At 41.7% G+C, this 22,875-nt stretch overlaps 1 protein-coding gene across 1 annotated transcript in view; it reads left to right on the plus strand.

Annotated features, from left to right (window-relative positions):
* The window catches only part of frem2b (FRAS1 related extracellular matrix 2b), a 51,575-nt gene extending 28,882 nt beyond the window's left edge, over positions 1–22,693 (plus strand). The window contains exons 5-24 of the mRNA XM_041940911.1: positions 763–888; positions 1,629–1,880; positions 10,086–10,235; positions 11,107–11,316; positions 11,433–11,630; positions 11,738–11,902; positions 12,229–12,411; positions 12,505–12,635; positions 12,772–12,927; positions 13,148–13,451; positions 13,656–13,787; positions 14,015–14,346; positions 16,647–16,839; positions 16,956–17,060; positions 17,335–17,462; positions 17,552–17,686; positions 18,626–18,752; positions 19,316–19,503; positions 19,587–19,733; positions 20,357–22,693. Coding sequence (XP_041796845.1) covers positions 763–888; positions 1,629–1,880; positions 10,086–10,235; positions 11,107–11,316; positions 11,433–11,630; positions 11,738–11,902; positions 12,229–12,411; positions 12,505–12,635; positions 12,772–12,927; positions 13,148–13,451; positions 13,656–13,787; positions 14,015–14,346; positions 16,647–16,839; positions 16,956–17,060; positions 17,335–17,462; positions 17,552–17,686; positions 18,626–18,752; positions 19,316–19,503; positions 19,587–19,733; positions 20,357–20,863 — 3,869 coding nt within the window. The 3' untranslated portion in view covers positions 20,864–22,693. The remainder of the gene's footprint in view (positions 1–762; positions 889–1,628; positions 1,881–10,085; positions 10,236–11,106; positions 11,317–11,432; positions 11,631–11,737; positions 11,903–12,228; positions 12,412–12,504; positions 12,636–12,771; positions 12,928–13,147; positions 13,452–13,655; positions 13,788–14,014; positions 14,347–16,646; positions 16,840–16,955; positions 17,061–17,334; positions 17,463–17,551; positions 17,687–18,625; positions 18,753–19,315; positions 19,504–19,586; positions 19,734–20,356) is intronic.
* Positions 22,694–22,875: the final 182 nt, after the last annotated feature.

The raw sequence follows: 22,875 nt of genomic DNA on the forward strand, positions 1-22,875 counted from the left end.
ATGGTGCTCACTGAGAAGGTTACAAAGCTTCTGTCTGAGCTCTGTGCCTGAAATGTTGCAAGCTCATTACCTTCCTGATTACCATATGCAGCTCAGAGGAGGGAGGAAACTAAAAAACAGAGAGCTGCCAGTAAAAAGTGAAAAACAAATTGTTTAACGTGTCTCTGCTTGCAAACATAATTAACACACCTTTTTATTCTAGCCAATTTGTGTGGGCTGCTAACAATAGACTTCTTAAATGAAACCAAGTGTGTGAGAGTACACATTGCTTTTAATTCGCCAAAGGATTCCTTACTCGATATGATAATATTTTGTATCACTTTGTATCACTTACCAGGTCAATAAGAGAGCTGTCGTACTGTGCTGTTCTGTGTATCAGCATAAGCGTAGGTTGGTATATTTGCTGCAGCTAAATAAACAGTAGATGGTGGTTTTTGATTGAACTTGATGGGAGGACCATCAGTGGCGATGTAATGAGAGCTGTCATTGGTCGCAGTGTGCAAGCTGCAAGTCTGCATATTAAAGGTTTTTGATGCAAATAATATCACACTTGAGTTGATGAAGCTTCATCTCCAATCATTCAATTGAATTCTCTTAACATCCAATTTATCACATTGCCAGAGAGCCGATCACACATGAGTGATTTTCTCACACCAGAAGTTTGATAAGATTTAACATAAAGGTACTCGGCTGAAGTGATATTAATGTGCTGTGTCAAAGTAATTAGTTAAAGTGTTGATGTTTGGTTTTTCTTGCATACAGAGTCAACAGTCTTCATACCCTCGGCTGCGTACAACATAGAGGAGGACATTGGCGAGCTGCTCATCCCGGTGCGCAGGAGTGGAGATGTCAGTCAGGAGCTCATGGTCATCTGCTACACCCAGCAAGGTAACACATGAATTGTCTGTTGAAACTAAGGAATGTATTTTCAGGAAAAGATGGTTAAAGTGACAGTGAGCAAATGAGTCTATTCTACCCATCCCTCAGCTGGACCCCAATACTTACTCATCGTGATCACCTCCTTACTTGAATTTAGATCTAGACTGAAGCTGAATGACTGTAACTGGCACCAGTTAAGGCCACCATGTGTTGAAGTAGCAGCTGGTGAAGCTTGCCATGTTGATAACAACTCTGGAGTACTAAAGCAACTCTTTCATTCTTGCACATACGATGTTGGTGCAAAGTGACAGTTAATCAATGCACCAGAGAAAAAAGAAAGCCACAAGCTGGAATGTCTTTCATCATTGACTCGATGGCGGAAGTGCAAAGAAAATGACCTGGTGAAGCCTCACATTGGATCAAAATGCTTCAGTAAATGGTAAAATGCAGTGGAGTGTGAAGGGTTCTCAGGCAGGCTTGCTTGTAATTTGAGGAAGAGCTTAGGTTTTTCTGCTCAAGTTATGATGTGTATCTACATGAAAGGAGAGTAAGTGAACAACTGGGTTTAATATTTTCTAGGCATATCGTTCCTAAGGCAGTATTTCAACGATGTATTTAAACATTCTTCATGAAAAAAGCACTTTTACAGTATTTATGTATTGATTTTTATGTGAAAGAAATATGCTGTGTTATCTCAGAGTTTGGATCACTGACTTTGCTTTCTGTACTTCTGTTTCCTGCCCACTCAGTTTCGGCCGCAGGCACCATCCCCACCACAGTTCTGTCCTACTCTGATTACATCTCCAGGCCTGAGAACCATCACAGCATCCTGCGCTTCGACAAGGGAGAGGTGGAGAAACCCTGCCGGGTGGTGATCATTGATGACTCTCTGTATGAAGACGAGGAAAGCTTCAATGTCACCCTCAGCATGCCCATGGGGGGCCGTCTGGGTTCTGAGTTCCCCACGGCCAGAATCACAATCATTCCAGATATGGAAGACGGTAAGATGACATTTCACTGATCGCAAGTGTGAAATTGATCAAAGGGCTTTGATTAGTGAATCCCTTTGTGGCATTTAGAGACAGGTTTTTCTGTGCTTTTTTTCTTTCATTTTTAAAGGTTTTTCGATGTTGATAAATGTCCAGAGAAAAGGCAGCGTGAATCTTGGCCAGAAGGGCTTTAATCTCTTATTTTATATATCGAATGAATAAGCACTTTTGACAGTATCTGAAAATTTTTGTTGAAAAAGTTTTGTGAATGCTGTGTGAATGTACCCTAAAAGACACATTCACACCAGTAGGCAGGTGGGCAGCCAGACAGCAAATATGTTGGTGTGTGTCTGAATTTTTTTCTGTGTGTTTGTGCTTGTCTGACAATGTCTGACAAAAGCGCTCGAGTGTGCGCGCCTCCTTCCTGGAGGCGAAGCCTTTATCTCCTATCTGCAGGCTCAGACTGGAGGGCTGATAGTCTCCAATATCGTACTGACGCCTCTTTGTTCCCCAACACCTGACGGCCATTCCTCAGTTCCCTATCACTCTGACGATCTCCGGAAGCACTGCTGTAAAGTCAAGCTCTGTGACTGCAGGCAGGCAACACTGGAGCTGAAAAACCCAGCATGATTGCGGAACCGTCTTTTCTCCCCTTGAATCAAAACCCATTTGAAGCTAGATAATTGGGGAGATGATGCAATATTCAATTCCAAATTCTATATAATTGCTTGGTTTTAATAGTCAAATCATGACCATTGGGATAAGAGAATTTTTTTGCATCCAATTCAAGGACGTTTTTTTAATCTTTTCCAACTACTCAAATTACTCAACCCGTGTTGCATAGTATTGTACATGCTGCAGACAACATTATAGACTTTACTTTGATGAACTTTGAAAGTATCGTGATTTGAGCACGGTGTAGCACTAATCCAGTTACTTAATCGCGGTCCAATTGTGAAGCAAAACACTGTCTTGTTTTTGCTTGTTCTTGCTCAGTGATGATGGTCCTGTTGTTCAACCCTTTTCCCTCAGCATGTGAACTGCTGAAACAAGCACATTAATAATGAGAACCTCCAGTGCTTTAGCAATACAGATATTTTCCTCTTTTATTTCCTCTTCCTAGAAATGTATTTAGACATCTAATAGTTGTTGTTGTTGTTGTTTTTTTGATTATGGCCAGAAATAGTGGTAAGGATGTGAATCCCCCTCTATTCACGGTGGGACTTCAGGTGGACGCACATGTCGATTTGCTTGACCTGCTTGAGGAAGGAAGAGGTTTATGTGGTTGGAATGTTTTCTTACTGTAGCAGCGTCCAACGTAACGTGAGAGTGGGTACAGAGTCTTTTGGTCCCCGCTGCGCCGGGTATAGACTCTAGACTGCCAACACAGCTTCTGAAACAAACGGCTGAACAACAGTCAGTCCTTATGGCATACAGCCTGCTTCACAAAGAAGTGTATTATCACTGCAGCTATAAAGTTTCCAAAGAGTCTCACAGTCTTTATGTGCAAGTCATGCATGCCTTTACAACTGCCAGAGTACTTATTGATTGGAGACATTATTGATTCATCTCTTACTGTTACTGTCTGACTCAGTCACATACTGTTGCTTGTCATTTACATTGAGGATGAAGCTCTGTGATGATGAGGAACAGGGAGGCTGACAAATAAAGCAGATAGATTTTGATTGCTTTTGAAGTGGACTCAGAAGAACAAAGGAAAACAAAGGAAAAGGGTTAATGGTGCAAGAAACTGCTCTCCCAGTGGGGAACAGTTTCCCGTTACTGATAAATAGCATGGTCATATCCATGCATTACTTCTCTTTCGCTGTGGCAGGCAAACTCTATTTAATGACTGCCCATGTTTTATAGAGAATCAACCAGTGAGCCGTCTTACCTCAACTGTTGCAATGACTTGCCTAACTAATCCAATTTTTGTAGCTTGAAAAGTCAATTCATTATAAAAGATGCCACAAAATGTTTTCACTCTACAGATTTGTGACTTACTTGCATGTCTTTGCCTTCATTAGAGGTCCTGTTTTTTCACACAGAAACAGGAGAAAAGAAGGCTCAGTGTATTAAAGGATTAATTTGACTCAGACTGACAACCAGCGTTAACAGTCTGTACTCAGGTTTGTTCCTGCTCTATCTGCAATCATGTTTTCTTTTGCCTCTGGCTTTGTCATGGTGACAATCAAAATCTCCTTTTGCATACCGGTTGTCAGAAAGCACCAGTCTCACAAAGGTGCCCCGTACAGCTTCCTTTTGTGGAAACATCATTTGTCTACGTTTTATTGTTTTTCTCAAATTGGGATTCCCACTGTTGTCAAGACTTTCAGTGTGACGTGGTGAGAAACAATGCCTGGAGCTATTGTCCGACAACTTATAATAATGACATGAGTGCATGACATCAGATCGACTGCCTGAACACACACTCGCACAGTATGTGTAAAGTTGGCGCAGTGCCACCAAAGTAGAATTTGGATTAGTTGCTGGAGGTGTTTAGGTTGCCGGCGTCCTCTGAATAAATGGAACTTGAAGAGCATGGAGAAAAAATGTGGTTTCAAACCTTCATATCTCCCTGAAGGAGGTGATAACGAAATGGCTTGAGCACTGATGGTGAAATAAATGGTACATATCTCTGAGGCAAGCAGAACAAGACCAATGTCCTGTCTGGAAGTGTAGAAAAGCAGTGGGAGATTCACTACCGCTGTAAGTTCAGCTATCCTTGCTTGGCACTGAATTTAAGTACATAGTGTAGGTTATTTTCCTAACTTCACTCTAGTATATATATGGAAGGGAGGCAAATGGGGGCACCACATCCTTCTTTGTCATCCCGCGTATAGCAGTGGCTGTCCAGTGGGTGTTGTACATGGGAGGAAGGAGTCTGTGCATGGCTGAGCACCTGTCCCTGCCTGTGAAAGGTCTATGCTGGGGCTCCCCAGGAGGCCTTAGCAACTACATTGAGTTTGGAATCAAATAGTTCTTAGAAACACACACTACTGATATCAGCAAAAAATGCATGTCAGCAGTATATCTTCATTTCATGCCGGCAAAGCAGAGCAGCAGAATGTGATGAAATAGAAGCCACAGGGCATGTATGCACTCCCTGCTCTGTGCAAATGCAGTCTTGGCCACCTACGAAGGTACAAACACGTGCAAGAAAGCACACAAGCGCAGTAGGAGCTGGAGCTCGTATTGTCTGCCAAGGGTCTGATGTTAATCTGACAATTTATGGCAACTTAAATTGAGAATGTTTGTAGCTTTTACACCAAGACAGGCTGAAGTTTACTGCACTAATAACCCGTTTTGTAGACCTGTGCCATGGAAAAGAAGGCCTGTTTTCTTTCCAACCAAAACATTCATTTCACTAATTAGCACACCTTCAACTGTGGAGAGGGAGTCATTCAAATCTGTGTTGTTTAGAATGAAAACCACCAGACTCTTACATGGCACATGAATTGATGTTTCTGCTTTAGAAGGAACTTTGTTGGCAGCTGATCAGTGTAACCAAAAGTCAAGAAAAGCACAGCGGGTGGTCTCTAGACTCTTCCCATTATGCATATTTTGGTCTACAGGAAATTAATTTATAAAACGACAAGTAATTTGGTAGATGGGTTACATTTATTTTATTGCATGTTTTAGTCTTTATGTAACATGATAACCTTTGGAAGTGCTGTCATGAAATTGATGTGGACAAAATCTGTCATCACATGTCATTTTTATTGCTAATGTTGAGATAGTGAAGGGATTTTGACCTTGTAGATAAGTAGTATATTCAAATTTTTGATGGATGATGGAAGTTCTGTCATCCCATTGTATATATTGTCATATTGCCTCACAATATTTAATTGTTAGATTGTGAATGCAAATGAAGAAACAAGTTGTTAACAGCAGAGATGTTGAGTGAGGCTCTTGAAGCATGGGGAGCCTACCCCAACGAAGCAATCTTTAGATTTTCACCTGATTATAGCCCCATTTTACAGTTATTTCAGAGTAAAATGAATGAGATGTGAGACATTGTGCTCTACCAAACGGTTCCAGTCAGATGTGTAATAAGTAAACCAAAATAAACCAAATCAGTGCTATTTGACTTCTCATTCAACTTATTATTTTCATGTTCAGCAGCAGGAATAAAACACTAAGAAAAAAAGAGCCGTGATGTTGATGAAGAAGTCATATGCGAGATTGCATGTTGCCAGTTTTTTGTTCAGTTTTGTCTCCTGTTCTCATAGCTTTTATTTCTGTTGTGTGATAAGTGCTGCTTTTGAACTGTGACAGATTTGAATTGTGACAAACTGTGTTGTCTCTGTTGAATCTGATATTTTATTATTTGGGAGATCCATAAAACAGGCTGAAGCCTCAGACACCCAGGCATGATGAGACCACCGGTTAACAACAAATCACGTGTGTGCGTAAAAGTCATGTAAACTTACAATAATCGCCCACAGTCACGGAGATCCATGCATGTTCAGTCTCCAGCAGCTGTGCATCCAGCCTGTCCGGACCCTCCGATAAACACAATTGTCATTCTAAACGGGTGCAAAGGTGGTGAGGGTTCATTGTCTGGCTGCTGCTCGTTTCATCTCTGCTGGTTGCTCAGGTTGCCTGTTCAGCAGGGAAGGTTTCTGGGAGGGATAATGTGAACCTGCGCATGTGAACAGTCTCCAAACAGAACTCTGGAAACCCAGGTGCAAATAATTGGTTGGTGGCTGGGCTCTGAAAACCTCAAGTCTATTACTTGCCACCTGGTTTGTTGTCATTTAATTAATTGAAAATGTGTTTGAAAACATGCAGTGCATGGATGTGAAAGAGGTTTGCCAGCACAGTAATACCATACACAATGCAGAGTTGGGGGGAATGGGTTTTAAAAGGTAGGTGATTTACTCTGGGCGTAAAAAAGAAAGCGAAAAAAGTGTGGAGGAATCAATTAAAAAGATAAACGGAGGCCGGAAAGTCCAAATAACATGTAAGGACAGGACAACAAAAGGACACAGAATCTGTGTGACAGCAGAATATAAGTTTGAAGCAGTAGGGTAAACAACAGGAGGTACAAATTGCCATGGTCATTAAAAACATTAAAGAGACTGAGGTTGCAAAAGGTTATAGCTGGCTGTTGTTTTATATTCGTTGATTAAGAGATCTAAACACACAGCCCAATAACCTTTCACACTCTTGGTTCTGTCCCCCTCTTATCTCCACAAACACTGAAGCCTCTAACTAATGCACAGGTAGACACGCTATGGAGCTCCTGCTGAAAATGACTTTTTGCCGAGCTTATTGGTAACATTCACAGTTGACCACTTTTTACACCCGGGACAGGAATTACCTTTTTTCTGCATAAACGTTAACCTTCTGTCAAATTGGAATGTGAGACTGTAAAGTTTACAAGCTGTCCAGGCGTTCTACAGTAGTCTGCATGAACAGCTGCTCTACTCTGAACACTTGCTATTTTCCCAGTGGCAGAGCATCTGCACATAAACAGCCACATCCTTACAGTTTCCACTCTGGCTTTTGACTGCAATGTGTGAGGAGAAACTTGTCCTTTCTTGCAGAGGTAATTGCTGTTTGATATTGACTCTGCATCCGGGAAAATGTTTTGGTGGTTGGGGCTGTAAGACATGAAAATGCTTGTACGGCAGGACTTGACTTGTGTATTTATAGTCTTGTGTCAGTTGCCTGTAAATTTCGCTTTGGTTCTGAAGGCATGATTATGAGCTGCCTTAAAGATGGGCGGATCTTGTGCGTGTGTATTATCCTGGATGGGGATGAATCGAGGGGGAACCCACAAACCCTGTCATTATGTCTCACCTGGATTCCCATTCATTCAGATATAAACAGATGTCCAAAGTAGTTAAGCAGAGAGGTGCTGACTTTAATCAACAGCCTTAAGACACTGAATCCAGAGCCTTCTTTGAAAATACAAGCGTTTCTCACAGTCGTCCGTTGCAGATTATTCTGTATTGACTATGGAGCTGCTTTTATATGTTTTTGCTGCCGGAGAGAGATTTGTCGAGCACACAGTGGGCAGAGGAGAATTTGCCAGGGCTCAATTGAATCTCACCGTTAGAGAAGCCACTTAGCGCTGTGGGAATGTCATGCAAAGTTCAAGTGAAATCAAGCAGTCAGTGGGAGTGTAACAGTCCCCTTAGGGATGCCTGTGTCTCTCCTTGTGCCTCTTATTTTATTTTATGTTCAAACATATGCAACAGTTAAGAGATTCCCTTTGTTTGGCTTTGTTATTCAGGCATATTGCACAATAAATTGACCGCCATAATGACTATACATAAGTTGCTCTTATTTCTGATTTATGTGTTGTATTTTTTCTTTATAACAAGGAAACAGAGTGGCTTATTTTTTTTAGATTGCCATTGTTTGTAGATCTTATCTTAATGATAGTACTACATAAACATCTTTCAAAATCTAATCGCTTATGCACGTTGCATAATTTTACATAATAATGTCTCTCCACTTACATCCAGGTAAGCTTAGATGTGCTGTGTGGTGTAGGAGGCTCCAGCTGGCTGGACTGATGTTGAGTCCAGGAGCCAGTGGTTTACCTTTCAGTTAATGGGCCGTAGCTCTTTGAAGCACACTGTTTGTCTGCGTCACAAACCCTATCTGATTACTGGACTAGTACAACAGGGCCCGAGTTCCTGGCTGCCAACCTCAGGCTAGTAGATCTGATTACTCCTCCTGTTGTGGACCCAGTGCAGGCAGCCAAAACCATCTTTGTTTAGGTTCTCAGTGGGGAGAAATTCTGGCAGCTGCAAGCCTCTTGATGCAGCACTCTTTGTCCTGGCTGTGCTCTCAGGACAGATTAAAGCGTAAAAGTTTTCTGTCCTTTGGTTGCTCTTCGGAGAAATATGATTTCAGCCACAGAGATGACTCCTCTGAGAACCACAAATCCCAAGGCTTTGCATAAAAAGATTATTTCCCTTTTAGAACTTGCCTTATCTTGTCACTATAGAGCTGTTAGTGCCAAAGCAGACTGAATCAAAATATGCAATTTCTTCTGAGACTCAGATTACTTGGAAGAATAATGATATAGTGCAAAATAATAAACACTTTTTCCCTGATCAGTAATTGTGCCTGGCAGCACTGCTGACTGACAGTTAATCTCTTTTTTCCTTGTTTTTGTATTTTGCTTTCATTGGATATCATAATCATCACACAGTTACAACAGTATGGATTTGTTTTTGTTCAATGTATTAGCACTCAGTTGCAGATCCCGACTCTCCTCTTTGCCTCATACTGTGTGATCAAAAACAGCACTGTTTCGTAGGTGCGGACTTCCATTGTCATGGAAACCACAACTCTGCCCATGGCCACCACCATTCACTTAATTTATTCATTATTTGGTCACAGTTGCTCAAAAAAAGCACACAGTTTTTACTGCTCAGTAGTGGCTTGATCCCATTAGTCATCATAACATTTTGTAAGGAAAAATTGCCTCTTTGGATTGGTTTTCCAGCTTTCGGCCTCTCGGGTTATTTCTGTTTTGCTCTGAAGGACTGTGACTGACTCCCTGCAGTTTAAGTCCATAAATAGTCTCTTTGTCGTGGCAGCTCTTGCAGCATGACAGTGGCTGACTGCACCACTCAAAGGAAACGTGCACAGAGGTCCAAGCCCTTAGGCCATTGTTTCACAAGCAGCTTGAGATGTTGTACATTGTTGAGAGAAAACAGGCTCTGAAAGGGTTAAATAGAATAGTAGTGAGTGGGTGAGTTTGGCTGCAGTGGAATCTCAGCTCATAGAAACACTAATTGCAGTTAGGCAGGCCTGGGCTGGCACTTTGAGCTCTATATCCCCCAGACCTCCTGTCAGGCCTCCTGTCTACCTCTCAGACCCATCACTATCAAAGTCAGCTCCACCACCAGGCTCATTGACAACAAAACCATGTTGCTTTTTGTCTTTTAATACTTGCTGCAGATGTAGAAATCCCCCCAAAACATCATTACAGGAAGTTAGAAAGTGTTGTTTAACGGCTACAATTACAGTGTTGACTACCTGCTGGTGTTGGGATGGAAACATTCCCTAAATTTATCCTGTAATCAGAGGTAATCTTGCAGGGCATGCCAGCTATTACAGATGCAACTCTGCAATTACAACAAGCATTCAAGTATCCTGTTGTGAAACAGCTAAAAGATGATTATGGATTACATCCACCTGTGTGCTTTTCCTCATCTCCTTCACTCCTTCCTCTCTTGTTCTTCCCAGCTCCCATCTTCTACTTTGGAAACACAGACTACCACGTGGATGAGAGTGATGGCTTTGTGGAGGTGCAGGTGTGGAGGACAGGGACTGATCTTTCCAAAGGAGGAACCGTCACGGTGCGCTCCAGAAAGACAGATCCTGTCTCAGCTGAGGGTATGTCTACCTGCCAGGCGCTTCTCTCTGACAGCTTTTGCTAGTTAGTGCTTAGAGAAATGTAAGCCACAGAAAACAATAGACTTAAGTCGTCATCCTGTCACTATTTGTTCTCCTGAGCTCAAGAGTCTGAGGAGATTAATGCTGAATATGTTGGGTGGATGACCTGGGGAATGTAAACATTGTTTTAGGTTAGGGTGGGAGAAGTCAATGCTCTCCTGTTGCGCCCTTGCCTTGTAGGCATAGGATATACACTGTTTTGTGAGGATAATGGTGGTTTGAATGAGGACAGAGCTTGGTTCGGCACATTGGTAAGTGCTTTGGACTCTAACACCCTGAGCCTTCCTTACAACCTCTATTATCTCCTGCCCCCAGGCAGTCTTCTCCCCCTTGTAGAGATTCTTAACATCTCTGCTCTTGCCTGCATCATAACTGTAAAAATAACTAGTATCTAATCATATGCAGCATGATAGAAATGCAAGTCCACACTTACGCACATAACTGGGTCATAAGTACATGAGAAAAGCCTGCGGGCAAAGGGTGAGCTCTCAATACGCAGAGTCTTCAAAGAATGGCAAATGAATAACCTTTTTGCACTTGGGGAGTTTCTTGCAACTCTCCTTTAATCACGCAATAAATTCCAACTGCTCATTGCTATTGACCACAAGATAAAAAGCGTCATTTTGTCAGCACGCTGGGTATATCCTTTCATCTTGCTTACTGCCAACATTCACAAATGAATTATGAAGTAACATGAGAGGTGTTGTTGAAATAAGATCCAGTACTGTATTCTGTTTGTACTATATCCACTATATTCCGTAAGCACTCAGTTCTTTGAAACACACCTGACCTATATTGTGTTGTGGAGCAGCTGGCGTGGATTATGTGGGGATCAGCCAGAATCTGGACTTTGCACCGGGGGTCACCATGCAGACGTTTCGTGTAACCATCCTGGATGACCTGGGGCAGCCGGTGCTGGAGGGGCCAGAGAAGTTTGAACTGGTACTGCGGATGCCCATGAATGGGATCCTTGGGGAGCCAAGCAAGGCTACCATCCTCATCAACGACTCCGTCTCAGACTGTGAGTGCAAATCTTGGTTGTGATCAAAATTCATTCAAACGGTTCCGCTTTGTGATTTGTGATGTTCATACTGTATTTCTGATGTTGATTTATGGGTTTAATTATTATTGTTCCAGTGCCAAAGGTGCAGTTCCGTGATGCTGTGTATGTGGGTGATGAGAACGCAGGTCAGATCTCAGCTACTGTATACCGTAGTGGTGACATCAGCTACAAGTCCACCGTACGCTGTTACAGCAGGCAGGGGACAGCCCAGGTCATGATGGACTTCAATGAGAGGCCCAACACAGATGCTTCCATCATCACCTTCTTACCAGGTGGTGTAGTAAAACCTAGTGTACATGCCCTTGCAATGTTTTGGCTTTTCTTGTTCAAATCAGTTACAGGGATATCGAGTCGCTCAATGACTTTTCTTGATTTTCAGGAGAGATTGAAAAGCCTTGTGTGCTGGTACTAGTTGACGACATAGAACATGAGGAAGAGGAAGAGCTCCGCCTTGTGTTGGGAAGCCCTAAGAGTGAATCGCCATTCGGAGCATCTATTGGAAGACAGAATGAAACGCTGATCAAGATAAAAGATGATGCAGACAGTAAGTGTGCTTTTTCTTCTTGTTACACACTGTTCCTTACAATATATCTTTTTAACTGCCATCATCTGATGAATTTTACAAGATTATAACATCCTTTAAATTTTCTTTGTTACAATGTGTTCAGTCTGTGTGTCAGCCCATCGATCTTGGTTTCCCTAGGTCTACCATATTGTCTTTTATGATATTACTACGAGTTCAAAAAAGTTCAAATTCATAAAGTAAATAAAATACATACAGGGATAAGCTGTACATATGTGGTATGCTGTTATTTTACAGTTGTAGCTCTCTATCTTAGCTGATTGTAACTATATGCTGTTCTTCTTCAGAGGCAATCATCAGGTTTGGAGAGACCAAATTCAATGTGAATGAGCCAAAGGAAAGTGGTCAAGTGGCCGTGGTGAAGATCCCAGTTCTGCGTGTTGGAGACACCTCCAAGGTCTCCGTTGTCCGAGTTCACACCAAAGACGGATCTGCTACGTCTGGGGAGGACTACCATCCCATATCTGAGGGTAAATCCTTTTTCTTTTTTTTTTTAAATCAGGTCAACCTTTAGTTGAAATTTGCTTGAAAAATACTTGTTAAATCTTTTCCTTTCCCGCCAGAAATTGTGTTCAAGGAGGGTGACACAGAGCACTATGTGGAGGTGGAGATTTTATATGACAGCGTCAGAGAAATGAGGGAAGCATTCACTGTGCACCTGAAGCCTGATGAGAACATGGTGGCGGAGACAAAGGTGAAAATGAAGTTAGATTAGTATATAATTTAACTGTCAAGTGCGTAACTATCTAGCAAACTATCACATCAGAGGGCAAATGCAATTTTTTTCTTCATCAGCATTCTCATAATTGCTTTTGCTTGTCAATCAACAGATGAGCAAAGCCATAATCTATATCGAGGAGACCAACAGCATGGCGGATGTGACCTTCCCCTCTGTGCCCAGAGTGGTTTCTCTGTTGCATTATGATGACATCGACAGGACCAGAGACTCTCTCCCCATAGCTGGATACCCTGTCATTTGTGTCACTGTATGTCCCAAGTGAAGTCCAATATATACTTATACTTTTTAGTCATTTACTCTGCTAATGATTCATTTAGCAAGGAGGTAAATAATGTTAAGAAGGAAGCACACACTCAATTGCACGCTATCTTACTGGCTCATCAGGAGTATACAGAAATGACTTTGGCTGCTGCAGTAATTTTTGGGTGCATTCCACTCACAAGCATATTTTCTTTTCCCATTTCCAGGCCTGTAACCCAAAGTACCCAGACTATGACAAAACAGGCTCCATCTGTGTAAGCGAGAACATCAACAACACCCTGACTCGTTATCGTTGGCTCGTTAGCGCCCCCACCAGCCCGGATGGCGTCACCAGCCCTATGAGGGAAGTTGACTTTGATACCTTCTTCACCTCCTCCAAGCTCATCACTCTGGATTCAGTCTACTTCCAGGCTGGTTCCAGGGTTCAGTGTGCCGCAAGGGGCGTGAACTCTAACGGGGACGAAGGTCTGGAGCTCAGCAGCCCCATTGTGTCCATCAGCATGGACGAGGGTGGGTGTAGCTCATTCTCCAGCTTGAAATGCTTAGTCTCTCTCATGGAAATGGTTCAACACGATAAGCAGCTGCTGGCTGCATTTTGCTCTCCTGCTGCAGTACTTGCTGTCTTTGCTCTGACAGAAAACTGAACCAGATTCTGTGGAGGATTTCTAGGGAAGCAAAATGTTTGATGTTAGTTTGTTTACGCCGTGGTTGCAGGAATGTGCCAGCCTCGCGTCCCAGGCACAGTGGGGGCCGAGCCCTTCTCCTCCAAGCTGCGGTACACTGGAACGGAAGACACAGACCACCCCAATCTCATCAAACTAACTGTCACCATGCCTCACATTGACGGTATGAACAGCAGACTGAATGTTTAGAAGGATTTTCGTCTGTTAAAATATCACTTAGAGGCAGGTTGTTGGTTTGAAACGCCTCTCAAGCTGTCCCCAGCCTTAGAAATTTTGGTTCCATATGTCACTCATCAACTACATTCTTTCAAAAAGAAACTTCTTTAGTTAGTTTTTCCTAACATTCCTATGCTTCCATGTTCTGACTACTTTGTGTGTCTCCTCCCTCAGGAATGTTGCCGGTAGTGTCCACCCGGCCCCTGTCTAACTTTGAGCTCACGCTGAGCCCTGATGGCACCCGTGTTGGCAACCATCGCTGCTCCAATTTGTTGGACTACACTGAAGTCAAGACTCGCTACAGCTTCCTTACTGAAGCCACCAAAAATCCAGAAGTGATTGGCGAGATGGCCCCTTACCAATACAGCACTTCCCTCAGGGGATCCAGTACACTGCGATTCTACAGAAACCTCAACTTGGAGGCCTGTTTGTGGGAATTCACCAGTTACTATGACATGTCTGAGCTGCTCAGTGACTGTGGAGGCACCATCGGGACTGATGGACAGGTAAGCAGCTCCACCTTTGAGCTTCAGCTCACCTCTGACCCCTTTTGTCATCTCTAGACATGAGGTGCAAGGAGTCAGTTCAATAAAGCAGCAGACCCCCTTGAGGATTGGAATGTGGACTCAGCAGTTACTGGTCTGTTCTCTCCTGCAACAAGTCTTGCCCATTTTCATTTAAAAATGCTGCCGGATTTTCAATCCTCATTAATCATTTACAGGCATATTAAAACTCTGCTTGCCTACTTGGTTTTCCTTTAAAGATCCTAGAGTAAATACTAGCCTGCAGAGAAGTCATCCATTATTGTCTGGAGACCCATATTAACCTCCGTAGTAATGACTAACCAGACACCCTGCCTCCTTCAACTCCTGGTAAGATCAGTTATTTGACTTGTCAAAGTGGCAAGTCAATAGCCAGCAGCTTCATAAAACGCTCTACTCGTCTGTTATGCTATGTGCACAGTGTGCCGTTTGCAGCATCTGCAGCAGCATATGTTGAACTGGAAGGAGGAGCTCTTAAAGCCCTCTCATGCCTCACAGCCTCCAACATTTGTATTCACCTTGGAAACCTACTGTTAGTTGACTTGTAGTTAATTAAGGAAGTGTGTTGATAAAGAAGGGCTGGAAGAGTGCACAGGGCACATCATGGCGAAAACCTCCACTCCCTATTCTTAATTAAAGCCCTACAGCGCTTGCAAATATATTTGGCTCTGAAGGTATATAAGAGTGTATATTGGTTTGTTATTTTAATGGGAGTTTCTCATTTTTGCATGGCTTCGGGTATATTAAATAACAAAGGCATCACCTAGGTGATAACAGCCTTTCTCAACAAGTAGAACTTTGTTGCCCGTGGCCACATGATTTAAATGCGAATGTGGTAGCAATAAACATGTCTGGACACGTAAGCAGGCTGCTGCCAGTAATATAAACTTTACCTTGGCCAGTAGTAATACCTTGAGGTCATAAATTGGCAATGCACATATACTGCAATATATGGTGAGTAAGATGAATTTACTTGTTTCTTTATCGATTTGTGACCACATTGATCAGACATAATCCAATAATTTCTAAAAGAAAATAACAGCATGGTATGAAGGAAATGCAGAATTTTGAGCCTCAGTCTCAAAATCCTGAAGAACACACATCAAGCAATAAAAACTCTATTTTTGTCCCTGTTGTCTCTCCATCAAGGGGGGAATGGTATACATTCAGCTCTTGTACAGCTCTGTATGTAGATTTTGTTGCTATGGTTACTGTTGAATAGAGCAAAAGATGGCATGTGGATGCATATACTGAGGCGTTAGAGGTTCAGCTTCAGGATCTTGAAGGCAGGATCAATGGAAAAAGAAAGTGCCTTTGTTTGTGGGTACCCTGTGACCCCAGTGCTCCTCTAAGTGGGCAGGCAGGCTGAGCAGAGGCAGCTCTGTGCAGGCCAGGGCCAGTGTCATGTCACAGTGTAGGGCTTAGTGCCCAGCTTAACACTACCACAGGGATCTATTAAGGCCCAGCAGGTTGTGTCAGAAGGCCATTCTGCAAATCATTTGCCTGAGCTCTCAGCGCCCAGAGGCGTAGGCACGTCTCCACATGAACACACAGCCAGTGCAGGCAGGTACCTCTCACAGGTCAGAGGAAAGTGCAGATACCAGAGAGCACTCCCTCTGAGGACTTTCACCACTTGGAATCCTTCGACCATTTTAGGACAGCTCTTTTAGAGAGGGAAAGTTTGCAGCAGTTCCCCTACGCATGGAAATGTAGTGCATTCTGTGGTGTACTTCTTATTTTGATGTTAACTAAAAACAGCAATAGATTTTGATTTGGACATGTTTGATCTGCAATTAAAATATTTTGATTTAGTGAGTTAGTTTAATTTATTGTCCTTATGGAGGTTCTCTGTGTCTGTGGAAACTCTCACAACAAACACAACCGAAATACAGATGAAAAGTCTGTAAACATAGTACATACAATGAGTTGAGAAGATAAAAAATGCAGTACTTCATCTGTAGTCCATGAACACTGCAAAGAATACATTCAATCTTACAGCTATAGAACATAAAGTGAACTTAATGATGCGTGCTTAAAGTTTCATTATAGCCATGATTTTCCAGTAAGTGTGCTTTAAGTTTCCTTAGACATGTTTTTATAATGAAGCACTATTCAGAGCAGAACTTGCTTGTGTCAACTAAAATGGCAGAGTAGTTTTATTTATCTGCACAGTTATTTTGCATTAACTTGATACTATCCTCCTGAGTTAATAACAAAGATTTTTATTTTTTCTCTCTGACACAACATGTTGGTTTTCACTGCAGGTGTTGAATCTGGTCCAGTCCTATGTGACCCTGCGAGTCCCGCTCCATGTGTCCTATGTCTTCCACTCCCCTGTGGGAGCAGGAGGATGGCAGCACTTTGACTTACAGTCAGAGCTGAAGCTCACATTTGTGTACGACACTGCCATCTTATGGAGGGATGGCATCGGTAGTCCACCAGAGGCAGAACTGCAAGGTAGGAACAGTAGTTTGCAATAAAAAATTTAAGATGACTTAAAAATTTAATGTTCACTAAGTGTGAGGTATTGTATAATAATGAAGTATTAAAGCTGTCTGTGACTCACTTTGCAGGTGCCCTGTACCCAACCAGCATGCGTATAAATGGCCAAGGACGACTAGTAGTCAACTTCCGCACTGAAGCCCGATTCAGAGGCCTGTTTGTGTTTGCACATCCAGGTACAGAAAGTGATGTAGTGTTCAACAGTCTAAATTTGATGTGATATATGATGCTGCTTCAGAGAATCTTATAATATTTTGCATAAAAGTTGAATTAAAACACGTTTCTTGTAAAGTGTAGGAGTGGGTTTGTTCAGCTTTTAACTTTTTTTGCCTTTGACAATGCATTTCAAGCAATTCTATTATTCTCTTTTTATAGCTTTTTATATCTTTTTTAACTGTGCATGCTGATTACATTGGTACTTAGAATTTGACTGATGTATTTTTCCATCAGCTTCACCTCTCACCTCCATGGTCATGTGTCCGGATCACCCTGGTTTGACCTTTAACCTCAGTCTTGTGAGAAATGAGCCAACCTACAACCAGCCCATCCAGCAGTGGACATTTGTCTCAGACTTTGCTGTTAGTAAACATTTTTTTGCCAAGGAGCACTTTAATTGTTTTACTGCTTGTACACCCAATTCTTACTGACCATAATTTTAAACTCTCAGGTGCGTGACTACTCTGGCACGTACACAGTGAAACTGGTGCCGTGTACATCCCCCCCCAGCCTGGAGTACACCATCCCTCCTGTCTGCAATCCCAGAGAGCCTCTTACCTTCGATGTGGACATCCGCTTTCAGCAGGTGACTTCACATTTTCTAGAAATAGACAAGAAAAAATGGGCAAGTTTATTGATCCTGGTGGGAAATTTAGTCAGCAAAAACAGGATTGACAATAGTTTCTCAAATTAATACTAATATAAAAATAAGATATTCAAAACACACATGAGGCTCTGTTATCTCAGTTAAAATATATATTCTTACAGCTACACTGACTAAAATTCTGACAAAATATATGGTTGGATCACATATTTTATTTGGACTCACAGCTGCTTGTTTGAAAACGGACCACTGTTTCCCTTCATTAATTCCTTCCTGTAAACCACACCTCTTGGCTCCTGTCATTTATTTTCATGCCTCTCATCACTTGAAAAATCTAAGAGAAAAACTCCTTCCTGGTTTACTCCATCCAATCAAATACTCATAAAACTGCAAGTCTTCTCAGCCTCCCCCTTTTAATCCATTTGGCAGCACCTGTAGTGTTATGTGTCCAGCTCCTGATGCTGATGTCTAACCACCCTGGCATCAAAAGACCACCTGGAGTGATGAAAGGAAAGCAAATGAATTATTTCATTTACCCATAAAATGCCAAAAATAGTGACAAATCCCTTTCAAAATGTACCCAAACTGAAAGAGATGTCTTATAAAGTCTCTCTTTATTCCTTTTATATTATTTGCATTCTGTTGGTATGATTATCCAGCATATGCATATTAAGAGTGTTGGAACTATTACTTGCATTCATGTATACAGTATAATGTTGTAAAACTATAAATAAACTAACCTTGCACCATGGAATTTACACTATTGGGCATATATTCATATTGTAAATAACCAAACATACTTTATGTACTGTTCATAAATTGCAGTAGTGTGCTGATGAAAAAATATTGTTCACCTACTGTCTACCCTGTTAACTTTGCTTGGCTTTGCCTCTAAGTTTGGCTTGTCTGTCTTGTTTATAGGTTAGCGACCCCGTGGCTGCTGAGTTCAGTCTGAACACACAGATGCTCTTACTCTCCAAACGGATGCTGTGGCTCTCAGACGGCTCCATGGGCTTCGGACAGGAGAGTGACACTGCGTTCTCACAGGGTGAGGCAGGAATATGCGGTCATTAACCGCCAGCTGCGCTTGACAGTTAGTGGGTTAAAAGAAAAAGGCAACCAAAAAAGTAATTGAAATTGAATGGATGGCTGTGAATCTACAGATCAAAGAGACGTCCCTGCGTGATGAATATTTTTTTAATTTAGCATATCCTCCATTATTTCCTGACCAAACAAGATAAACATGAAAAGAAAATGAAGCCTTCATTAATTGTCATTTTGACCATTTTCACGTCTTTTCCCAAAGAAAGCTAATTACAAGCGCCTGAGTTTTATCGCTCTCAGCAAGATCTTGAAATTTCTCGAAGCCGTTGTCCAAGTGAGTGTGCAAAGCTATTGATGCCAAGATTGAGAGAGTGGTTTCGCTGGAGTTTTAATGTTGTCCTCAGTAATGTAGTCTGAGCAAAATGAATGAATCATATTAGAGAACTGTATTAGTCGACATAACAAAATCTTTTTTATACAACTTTTAATTAAACCATCAAATTTATGCAGATGTGATGGGCTACGTGTGTTTTGCAGTTATTAAAAACAGTATTTCTCTTCCCTCAGGGGATGCAATTTACGGTCGAGTGATGGTGGATCCAGTGCAGAACTTGGGCGACTCCTTTATTTGTAACATAGAGAAAGTGTTCCTGTGTACTGGAGCTGATGGATATGTCCCAAAGTACAACCCTAGCAACTTCGAGTTTGGCTGTCTGGCCGATGCGCCATCACTACTCTACAGATTCAAGATAATTGTAAGCAACAAGAATACATCTCTTGTCATGTCACATGTGCTCTGTGTCCATTCAAGCATAAATATTCCACCTTCTCTCTCCAGGACAAAGCCCAGCCAGAAACCCAGGCCCGCTCATTCGGCAACGTAGCTTTCAATGCTTTCCTTGCAGTGGATGACCCTGGTGCTTTATCTCTGGTGAGACAACCTGGCTCGGATGGTTTCAGAATGGATTCCTCAGCTCTCTTCCAGGTCAGTGTAAATGTCAACTACGAGAAACACATTCAGCACACACCCTTGAATAGTCCACATTTTTCATATTTCATATATCTGTGATGCATTCCAGAGAGATGTTGTGCCGGATTTTGCGTTTTTGTTTGGCCATTAAATCAACCTGCTTGTAAAACTCTGGGAGCTGCTGTGAACTCGTGGCATCCCGCTGTGTAGAGCACAAGATGAAACTATACTGTACAGTTAGAGTAGCAGAAATTGACCTAAAAAGATGTCTTTTTCCATGGACATTTTACTTTTTCTTCCTAACAAGACAAGAAAAAAACATCCTCACTGTCCCGACATTTTGCAAGTGTGGGCTGGCCTTTATATGGCCTTTGATGATAGGACCACATGTATAACTCAGACCCTCTGCCTTTCATTTAGTCCAGACTGCCTCTTCTGGTCAGTGAGTCTGTGTTTCTTGGCTTGTTGAGAAGAAAAAGTCAGTATCGGTATGCCTACAGGTCTAATGAGGATTTTCCAATGGCTGAAACCTCTCCTGCTTTTCAATTCCATTGCACTGTAACTAAACTGGACATACTATATATTTGAGGGTCATACTGTTGTTAAATATTTAAAACCATAACTTTTGCTTTTTCCAGGTGTCTGCAGGGAGAGAGTGGTACATTCACACCATCTACACTGTCCGTTCTCGGGACAACGCTAACCGTGGTATAGGGAAGAGAAGTCTGGAGTACCATGTGATGAGCCAGCACACAAATCCGCTCCCGAAGGGTCAGCATCGCACCAGAAGATCAGCCAATGACGTGCCAGACATAATAGATCAGATCGGTGTGAGTAACAACCGTGGCACCAACATTCTCCACATCGCGCTGGACCGCAGCAGCCAGCGCCGGACAAGCCCTGAGAGGGAGATCTTCACCAAAGGGATCATCCCCCGCGAGCTCAACCAGAGAGACGACAGCGATGACAGACTAGTGTTGATCATTGGCATCTTTGTTGGGCTGCTCCTCACGGCGCTCATCATCATCGTGGTGGTGTTACTGGCCCGGTCCAAGCGAGAGAAGAAAGACGTGCCCAAGAGCTCCAGCAGCGGCGAGCCCATGATGACACGAGTCCTCAGCAGCAGTGACAGCTCAGAGGTCTAACCAATAAACTGTTGATTGAGAGTTTTAGTTAATATTTTTGTTTTGCAAGTGCCTCACATTTAGATAAAAATGGAAGATTGTGTGTGAAACAACACAAATTGCAAGAGCTTTGATTCTGTTCAGAAATCTACTTGAAATACTGCATCACTTCCACGGCCAGGGAGTGATCAGGACACTAACTTGGAGACAGACTTTGTTAGCAGCTGTTTCAAGGCACTTGTCATGTCAGCACTCACTTATTGATTTGCTTTTGATGCCACTTGATCCCAAAAAGGTGTTGTTACATTTCCAAAGGTGCTATAGAAGATGCCTTTTGACTTGAATGGCATTAGGTGTTTTACTGAGTAGGTCAAGAGAAGGTGGATATTTTGCATACTGTAGTTGTAGTTGTGAACAACAGGCTTTGTATGTTTGATTTGCTGCATCAAGACACTGTCCATATTTTGCTTACACTGGGTAGACCTGTCTGTTCTTTTAGAGAATGATTTGTCCTTAGATTCAGTGCGTGCCTAAGAAATCACAGGTTTTATGATGTGTGCTATGTTTGTCCTCTGTGATCAGTGAGACATACGCTCAAATGACATTTTTTTCCATCATTTTCTTGCTCATGTTTTTGCATGCATATATTTTGTATTTTAAGATTGTTTGACATTATAAAAAGAAGCCTAAATGCTGATTTTTAATTGAATTGTGACAAATGCGTCTGATCTACTGTATTTCCAACAGTTTGTATTTTACTGCATAGCCCATAAAAAACAGTATTTATCACTGGCTAATTCTTATTGTTAAATTCCCCCAAATATTTAGCTGTTAAAACACAATGATACATGGCACTAAATCAAACAGGGGTTAAACTGATAGAGTCTGTAGCATTGAAGCGACTTTCAAGACAGCTGGTCTGCATTGTACAGTGTAGTATAGTAGCGGTTACAAATCCACTATTTCCAACAGTAGCTGTTTTCACTCTTGGCACAACTGGTATGCTAAATTTCTAAGTGTTGACTACTGTAGCTTTGTAGCGCTAGCTTGGACTCCAAATCCCCCTCACAACAGGGCTATGTGTTGACTGTACTTTTTCAGTTATTTTAAACCTTGAAATAACGTCTAATAAGTTTCACTTAAAGGGAATGAAATGTTTTACCCTCAGTCAGTGTCATCATTGTCTGAACTACTGTTCTCTCCCTGATTCATTAGTTTTAAATGTATTTATTTATTTTTCCGTGCTTGTTTGTTAGTGCAGACATACAGTAAAATCATATATAATTTCCTCTCCCTTTTAATTTTGCTTTGAACCTATTTTTCTGTACACAGGTGATGTGCCATGTTTGCATTAAATCATTGTGCACATAAGAATACAAGCTTTCAATGTATCAGTGTTTTTATGTTTTTTTATTTCCTACAGATCCAGGCACGGGATTGCCATAAAATCTGATTACCTCATTCTACTATATATGATATGAGAGACACTAACTTCATAGTCACTACTTTATAAATGTTAGGCTTATTTAGAATTTTATTTTGAAATTGACAACAATTCTATGCAACCTGTGATATCATACCTTCATGAACTGTTTACCCCAAGTGTGATTTTTTTCAGTGCACAATTTGCTTGCTAATCTAGGTTTGACACTGTATCAATGTACTGCTGTTCTTTTATTCCACTCTGATGCTTTGAGTGCATTCTGAGCTTTTTTTATGCACATGTATGTATGTATGTATATACATATGTATTACCTATAAATATACCATTTGGATGTTTTCGGAATGGTTATTGTTAAAAAATGCATACTGTATGTGCTGTAAGTATTTGTAACATAGACCAGAAGCACAGCGTGGTCTGAAAATAAATAATTTTTCAAGAAAACATCCTGAAATTATTTTTTGCAAGTGTCATAGGGCATCTCTTCGAAAAATATATCAGGTCATTGCACCGGTCACCAAAGCTTTTCTTTAAAAAGTTTTCTAAAATAGTTATTTAATATAATATTAAAATAATAAACATTGTCATATAT

This window comes from Chelmon rostratus, chromosome 7 (assembly GCF_017976325.1).
Source record: "Chelmon rostratus isolate fCheRos1 chromosome 7, fCheRos1.pri, whole genome shotgun sequence".
Classification (NCBI taxonomy): Eukaryota; Metazoa; Chordata; class Actinopteri; order Chaetodontiformes; family Chaetodontidae; genus Chelmon; species Chelmon rostratus.